Genomic DNA, 9548 nt, shown 5'->3' with positions numbered 1-9548 from the left:
CCAGGAGTTGGAGGTTGCTGTGAGCTGTGATGCCACGGAACTCTACCCAGGGGGACAGCTTGAGGCCCTGTCTCAAAAAAAAAAAAAAAATTGTTTCATTTTGATTTTTGGTTATCATAGGGCCTACTGACTCAGTATTTCCAAGGTTCACCTTTGAGTTTATTTTGTAACTTTTTTTAATGTTTGAAAAGAAAATATAAACGTAGGAAGATTTTGACAACAGCAAGAGATTTCATGTTACCATTTAGTTTATTTTTAAAGTAGGCAGGTTAAGAAGCTTTGGTATTTATGAAAAGATCTTTGTTTGAGACAGTCTTCCTCTCCCAGAGTAATGTCATGGCATCATGGCTTATAGCCACCTCAGACTCTTGGACTCAAGCTATCCTCTTGCCTTAGCCTCCTGAGTAGCTAGACTAAAGGCACAATTCCCAGCTAATATTTTTATTTTTAGTAGACTAGGTCTCACTCTTGCACAGAATGGTTTTGAACTCCTGAGCTGAAACAATCCACCTGTCTTGACCTCCCTGACTGCGAGGGTTGTAGGTGTGCCTGGCCTACACCAGGCCTAATAAGATCTTAGAGAATCTTATTTTGAATGAGGCTGCCTTCTACCCTGAAACTGTGACATCACAATATTAATTTTGTGTGTTTGTGTGAGGGAGAGAGAGACAGAGACAGAGAGAATGATAGGGTTGATATTTTGGAATTCATCTACTAGGGAAATACTAAAGAAAGTAGATACATGTTTTTATAAGATAATTTTATCTATAAGGCATTCCCCTGATGTGAACTTTAAGCATAATAATAATGATGATATAATTGTGTATTTATAGTGTGTTAGCAACTAAGCTAAATGCTTTACATTTATTAGCTCATTTACTCTTTACAGTATCTCTATGAGATAGAGATCAGAGTTCTACTTCACAAACCTTTGAGGAGGCCATGATTAGAATTTTAGATGAGTTTAGAAAGATGGTACATAGCATGGTTTACTTTGTATTATATAATACCTCTAACACGATCTTGAAGTAGTACCTTGTGATCAAACTCATTGATATTTCTGTAGGGAAATATATGAAGAGACCCTAAATGGCCTTGCCTTACTTTAGGGTGAATTCTGGAACCAATTTTCCCCAAAACTTTTAATTTCAGAGTTGTCAGATTTTACAATGGAAGATTATAAAAAAATTGAATGTCTGTTACTATCCTTGAGTCTCTTGAGAGATTATAGGAAAGATTTTGTTTTTTTAGAGGTGGAAGTCCTGTTTTTATTTTAAGTAGCTGTGTTACTTTATGTAGTTAAAAGTATATATATATATTTTTTTGCTTGTACAAAGGTCTTTATTGTTGGGGGAGGGACGCTGCAGAGTAGCACCAAGGAGGAGAGATAAGAGGAGAGAAAAGAGGGGAAAGAGATAAGGAGAGAGTGCGGAAGAGAAGAGAGAGAGAGAGGGCAGAGGAGAAAGGCGGGGAGAGGGGGAGAGAGCTAAAAGTATTTTCTGGTATTCTTCAATATACTTTATATACTTTTATTTCTTTTTTCTTCAGATGTATATTATGTTAAATATTCGAATTGTGCTAGTTGGACTGGAGATTTGGACAAATAGAAACCTGATCGACATAGGTGGAGCTGCTGGTGATGTGTTGGGGAACTTTGTACAGTGGCGGGAAAAGTTTCTTATAACCCGTCGGAGACATGACAGTGCTCAGCTAGTTCTGTAAGTGCTTTTTTTAAAGTAATATATTTTTTTTTTTTTGAGACGGAGCCTCAAGCTATCCCCCTGGGTAGAGAGCCATGGCATCGCGCTCACAGCAACCTCCAACTCCTGGGCTCAAGCGAGTCTCCTGCCTCTGCCTCCCAAGTAGCTGGGACCACAGGCGCCCGCCACAACGCCTGGCCATTTTTTGGTTGCAGCCGTCATTGTTGTTCGGCGGGTCCGGGTTGGGGATTCGAACCCGCCACCTTAGGTGTACATGGCTGGCGCCTTAGCCGCTTGAGCCACAGGCGCCGAGCCTTTTTAAAGTAATATTAATGAAATGGTCATAGTAATACTTTTTATTACTTATTTTCTTATATTGGACTTATATTCTCTTAAGGTTTTTGGATATCCATTTAAATGAGGAAGACTTAGTTTGATGTGATATTATGTTATTGGAGCCTTTTCTGTTTTGGATTCCTTGTTACCTTTATTCTGTGTCTTCCTCCTTTCCTGGAGTTACTTCCTTATTTTGGTATAGCATGTTTTCTAGTTGTTTTTTTGTGAAAGAATGTGTTTTCATAGTCTCAGAACAGAATTTTAAAATGATCTCAGTTTGAGCTCTAATTAGGCTAGGGCCTAAGTAACTCAATCTTTCAGAGGTATGCTTTCTAGTTTGTGACTTTTTTTTTTTTTGAGACAGAGTCTCACTATGTCACCCTTGGTAGAGTGCCATGGTGTCATAGCTCACAGCAACTTCAAATTCTTGGACTTAAGTGATTCTCTTGACTCAGCCTCCCAAGTAGCTGGGACTACAGGTGTTTGCCACAATGCTTGGCTCTTTTTTGTTGCAGTTGTCACTGTTGTTGTTTAGCTGGCCTTGGCAGGGTTGGAACCTTCCAGCTTCAATGTATGTGGCTGGCGCCATAACCACTGTGCTATGGGCACTGAGCCTCTAGTTTGTGACTTTTTTGATTATTTGGCTGGGTATACAATTCTAGCTATGAAATGTTTTTCCTTCACAATTTTGAAGGCATTGCTCTGTTCTTTTGACTTGAAGTATTAGTATGGAGAAACCTCAAACTATTCTGATTCCTGATGTATTTTCCCCATCAATGGAGACTTGTAGGATCTTCTTTTGGTTCCCAGGCTTCGGACTTTTCTTGATGATATGTTTTAGTCTTTCAGCATTTGTACTATGTGTTCAGTGAGTCATTTCAATCTGAAAACTGATGTCTTTCAGTTTTAGGACTTTTTCTTGAATTATTTTGTAGTTGTTTTTGAGTGTCTGTTTTATTTTGATTCTTCATTTACTCTGGGATTTCTTTTATTCATATTGGGTTTCTTGTCCTTACCCTCTTTTCTTTTTTCTTGTTTTTTCCTCCTATTAATGTAGGTTGATGTTAAAGGTAGGCACTGAAAATGATTAAATAGTTCTTTGTGTCCCCATTATCACAAGATTCTCATTTTGACCTTTTAAATTAATTTTTAGTAAAATTGACATGCAAATATCCTCATACCAGGATAGGATGCTGTCTAGTTCTTCTCACAGATAAGAGAATGCCGTCTAGTTCACAAAAGACCAAGCGAGCAGGCATCAAGCACGCCTGTGTCCTTCCAACCGCACCTGCCAAAAGTACCTTTCTTTCTTCTGTTTATGTGGTCTCCGTCTGTCCTGGTAGAGACGTTTTCCAGAATTTGATGACCCTTGTTTGATTACGGTTAAGAATGGGTCACTGAAAATCCTTTTGGAAGCTTTTGTGTACATAGGTGGATTTTAGAGATTGTAGGGTTATCTACAGGGTGACCTGGCTGGAATGCATGGTCAGTGCCTCTAGTGTTCTTGTCCTGGCTGGTCAGGTGGCCCAGAGAAGCATTGATTCATTCATTTAAAAGGTAGTTATTGAGTATATATACCAGGTATAGCAGTGAACAAAACTGACAAAAATTCCTCCTCTCATGGAGTCCATATTCTGGTGGAGAAGATTGGATATAAACGAGATAATGTATGTATATTAGTAGTATTTTAAGTAATGAGAAGTGATTAGGAGGAAGATTAAACCAGGAGGATAGATATAAAAGTAGTATAGGAGTGAGGGTGAGATTAGAGGTAACATAATGAGGGAAAGCCTGGCCAAGCAAGGTGGCTTTTAAGCAAAGACCTGAAGGAGGTAGGAGGATGAGTTAGGGAAGAGAGTTCCAGGGAGAGGGAACGGGTCCTGAGGTATAGGTATATGGGGTATGATTGAAGTGTTAACACATGGAGACCACTTTTCGCTGTGCTTACCACCTTGCAGCCTCCCATGTAAATATATTCACTGAGTTTATTATCTGTCTCTCCTCACTAAAATTTACTGGATAAATAAATATAATGCATTTTAGGAAGTTTTTCATCTAGAAGATATGAAAAAGAATCTTGGCTTTGTATTTAAAAGGTATCTTCACTTGTCTGAAAAAAGTTAATGAAAAGGAGATAAGGCAATAACTATATTCTGATTTTAAAATGTTACTGATTTTTATCATTCTTCTCCCAGATTTTATAGGTTCTCCCAGCCTAATTAAGATTACCCATATAAGTAGGAACAATGTGTTCAATTTTTCCCCAGTAGCATTTTATAACTCTTAAACTTTTTCATTTAGAAAGAAAGGTTTTGGAGGAACTGCAGGAATGGCATTTGTGGGAACAGTGTGTTCAAGGAGCCATGCAGGCGGGATTAATGTGGTATGTTGCTCTTGAGAACAACTCAATTTTGGATATTTGTATTAGGATAGTATCAAGCATTTTTTGATTTTATGCTTTCTCCCCAGGTCTTTAAAACAATATTTTGAGTGTTATGAGGAACAAAGTGGAAGTGGAAGATGTATTCTTTTCCTTATGACTGGATCAAGTTTTCTTATATTTCTTATTTGTTTAATTAGCTCTTTACTTTTTGGTAGATGAGGAGACAGAGACTCTGAGAGAGTTAGAACCATCAATTTTATTTGCCCATCAACTACCATGAGTAATCTCTTGGTACTAAAGTAATTGCTGTATTGCTTAAAGAATTCATCTCCATCATCCATGTGTGATTCATACTGGTTTCTTACTAGACTGAAATGTATGAAGACTGTTTTTAGATGCTTGATTCATAGTATAGGCTATCAACAGCGTAGTGAATAAATTTCCTTTTGTAAAAAGATAATCTGAGAAGAAAAATACTTCCTTTTTGTTCAGAAACTTAATTACTACTTTCCTGTGTTTGCACAGTTTGGGCAAATGACTGTGGAGATATTTGCATCCATTGTTGCCCATGAATTGGGTCATAATCTTGGAATGAATCATGATGATGGAAGAGATTGTTCATGTGAAGCCAAGAGTTGCATCATGAATTCAGGAGCATCGTAAGTAACTGAGTTCTTTCTTTTTATTGCTCTTTATATGCTGTTATATATCAGTCTTTGTTTAAATCCTAAGGGATACTCATATCTACATTGAAAAAGATAGGAAACATTATTCCTGGTTCTCTGAAATTAATTACATGACATACCAATGAGAAGTCTATTTTTGAAATTAATTAATTATGGAGAGCTTTAAGAAGAAGACATATGTAGGCACAGGTGTATAATTGCAATGCTATGCATATTCTTTTATAAACCAATGGATAGAGCAAAAGAATTGAATATAGAAACATTTATACCTGAATTAGAAGTTAGGGAGGAATTTCTGCTATGTTTAGGCAAATTGGATTAAATTGAAGGACTATATGAAAAACATTTTTACATATCCCTTTTTGAGAAAGTGCTTTATTGTCACTGTAAGTAGAACAAGGAATTCTGATACACTTCTACTAAAAACCAGTATTTTGCAGAAATAAAGGTATAAGGCAGGACAGAGAGGAGGAGAAAGAATAGTTAGCATCTGTTAAGCTCTTTTTATGTACAGACACTATTGTAGGCACTTAAAATGTATCCACTCACCACCACCAAGGTGACCAAGTGTATATACTTTGTTATCTCCACTTAGGGAGGAAGAAATTGAGGTCAGACATCCAAATGCCTGACTGGGATTTGAAGTCAAGAAATCTAGTTCCAGGCTTGGCGCTTGTAGTACAGTGGTTATGGTGCCAGCCATATACACCAAGGGTGGCGGGTTCGAACCCAGCCTGGGCCAGCTAAACAACAGCTAAACAAAAAAATAGCCAGGTGTTGCATCAGGTGCCTGTAGTCCCAGGTACTTGGGATACTGAGGCAAGAGAATCACTTAAGCCCAAGAGTTTGAGGTTGCTGTGAGCTATAACGCTCCAGCACTCTCCTGAAGGTGATGTAGGGTGACTCTGTCCCAAAAAAAAAAGAAAGAAAGAAATCTAGGTCTAGAGCCTAGATCTGTTCTTGGAATCTGTTCTTGGAATATCTTCCTTTGCCAAAGTTTAAAAATTATTATAATAGAGAGTCCAGGGATCGTTGGGCTTCTTTCTGATGCAGATTTGTCATAAAGAGACTAATTTAGCAGGCAGTAGTCCTAATCAGAGAGGTGAATGTAGTTATAGTACCTATGTGGAGCAGAAGCTGAGGCTGAGAAAATCTGGTCTGAGAGCTAGTTCTCTCTGGCGAATACGGATGAAGATTTCATATCAGGAATATCTGTGACCCCTCAGTCTTCATGCCCCCCTCACCTTCCTCAGGCTCTGGAAGCACTGACAGAGTAACAGCTTCTATTAGGCAGCTTCAGCTGAAGGTCTGAGAGTACAGTTCTAATCCCATGTGTAAAGGGAAGCACTGAAGCAGAATTTACAGTTGTTGAGGAAATACTAGCCTCAAAAATAGATATTAAGAATTAAAACAGGCTCGGTGCCTGTGGCTCAAGTGGCTAAGGCGCCAGCTACATATACCTAAGGTGGCAGATTTGAATCCAGCCTGGGTCCACCAAACAACAATGACGGCTGCAACCAAAAAATAGCCTGGGCGTTGTGGTGGGCACCTGTGGTCCCAGCTACTTGGGAGGCTGAGGCAGGAGACTCGCTCAAGCCCAGGAGTTGGAGGTTGCTGTGAGCTGTGATGCCACAGCACTCTACCCAGGGGGACACCTTGAGGCTCTGTCTCAAAAAAAAAGAATTAAAACAGTATTTATGAAAAGCTATCCTTCATAAAAAATAATTATACATATAAAATGTTTGTAAATGATTTTCTACAGGAGAGGAGAGTAAATTTAATACTTGCTTTGGCTGACAGAGAAGTTGAGAAAGACATGAATTTGGGGGAAAAAGAAAGGAATAATGAACAATGAAATGAGACTGAAATGAAAAAAGGAGCATTCAGATTTAAGGAAGGAGTACCAAGAAACATTTCCATGGTAAAATTTAAAATGGTATAAGGAGCAGTGAGGAGTGGACCCGTATTTTATTCATTCATATGTAAAATATTTATTTTTTGTCAACTCTGTACTAGACAATTTTTTCAGCATTTGGAATAACTTGGCAAGTTAGATAAGGACTTGCCCTTCAAGGGAGTTTACATTTTAGTAGGGGAAGGCAACCTATGAACATAATTAATAAATCAGTAATAAAGAATGTTAGAAGGTGATAAGTGCAATGGGAAATAAAATAAAGCTGGCTGTGGCAGATTGGAAGGGCCAGCGGCGGTTTGGTGGTGGCAATGGTGACAGAAAAGAGTAGGCCTCCTTTTCTTACCACAGTGGATTAAAACCAGATATTAGAAACAAAAAACCCTAAACAAGTTGGTAATTTAGATACTTTTTTTTAATGTTTATATGTAGCCATTTATTCCTTTGCAATAATAGATTTCACATGCATAAAAAATCAACAATCCAGAAGCCATTACTTTGCTACTTAAAGGTTTCTATATATATTTTTCTTTTTCTTTTTTTTCCCCCAGTGGGACCACCAAGAATTGATTTTTTTTTTGTTTTTACGTATACATATGTTTATTAGGTTTCTGCTTTTTTTGCCTTCACAAAATTAAAAAGGCTTAAAATTTAACAATAACAATGTTTAAGATAAGGACTAGAAACAAAAACCTCGTAAAGAATGAATGAAGATAAATACATTCAGAAAAGAAATCAGACTATTGCTGCAACAAAGTATTAAGCAATAATAACAATAGTGATGCAAAGAAAGTAACATTCACATAGTCAAATAAGACTATGTCTATTTTTTTTTACAGTGTAGTGTTTTCATATACAATTTGAAATATTTTCATCAAACTGGTTAACATAGACTTTGTGTCATTTACTTAGTTGTTGTGTTAAAACATTTATACTCTAGTTCTAGAAAAATTCACTTCTACCCTTGTTAGACAGAGCATATAGGTGATCTTTCCAATCACCTTTCCACCACCCATTCGCCCTTCTCCCTTCCCGTCCCCTAGCCCCTCCCCATATTCTTGGGCTAGAATTAGGTTGTAGCTTTCATTTGAGAACTATAAATTAGTTTCATAATAGGGCTGTGAACACTGGATACTTTTTCTTCCATTCTTTTGATATTTTGCTAAGAAGAACATTTTCCATTTCCATCCATGTAAACATGAAGGAGGTAAAGTCTCCATCTTTCTTTAGGGCTGCCTGATATTCCATGGTGTACATACACCACAGTTTATTGATCCATTCGTGGATCGATGGGCACTTGGGCTTCTTCCATGACCTGGCAATTATGAATTGGGCTGCAATAAACATTCTGATACAAATATATTTATTGTAATGTGATTTTTGATTTTCTGGGTATATACCTAATAAAGGAATTGTAGGATCAAATGGCAGGTCAATTTTTAGTTCTCTATGTGTTCTCCAGACGTCTTTCTAAAAGGAATGTATTAGTTTGCATTCCCACCAGCAGTGTATAAGTGTTCCCTTTTCTCCACATGCACACCAGCAACTCTGGTTTTGGGATTTTGTGATATGGGCTAATCTTACTGGAGTTAGGTGATATCTCAAAGTAGTTTTGATTTGCATTTCTCTAATGACTAAGGATGGAAAGCATTTTTTGATATATCTATAGGCTGCACGCCTACCTTCTTTGGTGAAATTCCTCTTCAAGTCTTTTGCCCACCCTGTGATGGGATCACATGTTTTTTTTTTTTTTTACTAATGCGTTTGAGTTCTCTATGGATTCTGGTTATTAAACCTTTGTCAGAGACATAGCCTGCAAATATTTTCTCCCACTCGGAGGGCTGTCTGCATGCTTTACTTACTGTGTTCTTGGCTGTGCAGAAGCTCTTTAGTTTGATCAGGTCCTAATAGTGTATTTTTGATGTTGCTTCAATTGCCCGTGGGGTCCGTCTCATAAAATATTCACCCAGGCCGATTTCTTCAAGTGTTTTCCCTACACTTTCTTCTAGTATTTTTACAGTTTCATGTCCTAAGTTTAAGTCCTTAATCCAGTGAGAATCTATCTTAGTTAATGATGCAAGGTGTGGATCCAGTTTCAGTCTTCTACAAGTTGCCAGCCCAGCACCATTTGTTGAATAGGGAATCTTTTCCCCACTCAATGTTTTTAATTGGTTTATCAAAGATGAGGTAACGGTAGGTAGCTGGATTCATCTGTTGGCTTTCTATTCTGTTCCATATATCTACCTCTCTGTTTTTGTGCCAATACCATGCTGTTTTAATCACTATCGAATTATAGTACAGTCTGAGGTCTGGAAGCGTGATTCCTCCTGCTTTGTTTTTATTCCTGAGTAATGTCTTGGCTATTTGAGGTCTTTTCTGATTCCATATAAAATGAAGTATTATTTTCACAAGAACTTTAAAGTAGGGGCTTTAATGGGGATTGCATTAAAATTGTATATTGCTTTGTGTAATATGGACATTTTAACAATGTTGATTCTTCCCAGCCATGAGCATGGTATGTTTTTCCATTT

At 37.6% G+C, this 9548-nt stretch overlaps 1 protein-coding gene across 1 annotated transcript in view; it reads left to right on the top strand.

Annotated features, from left to right (window-relative positions):
- Positions 1-9548, top strand: part of ADAM9 (ADAM metallopeptidase domain 9) — a 148509-nt gene that overhangs the window by 52857 nt on the left and 86104 nt on the right. The window contains exons 9-11 of the mRNA XM_003796278.3: positions 1549-1718; positions 4338-4419; positions 4945-5078. Coding sequence (XP_003796326.1) covers positions 1549-1718; positions 4338-4419; positions 4945-5078 — 386 coding nt within the window. The remainder of the gene's footprint in view (positions 1-1548; positions 1719-4337; positions 4420-4944; positions 5079-9548) is intronic.

Source organism: Otolemur garnettii, unplaced genomic scaffold (genome assembly GCF_000181295.1).
Source record: "Otolemur garnettii isolate 467f Iridium unplaced genomic scaffold, OtoGar3 scaffold00102, whole genome shotgun sequence".
Classification (NCBI taxonomy): domain Eukaryota; kingdom Metazoa; phylum Chordata; class Mammalia; order Primates; family Galagidae; genus Otolemur; species Otolemur garnettii.
Note: the sequence above shows the minus strand (reverse complement) of the source record. Positions and strands in the feature narration are given on the sequence as shown.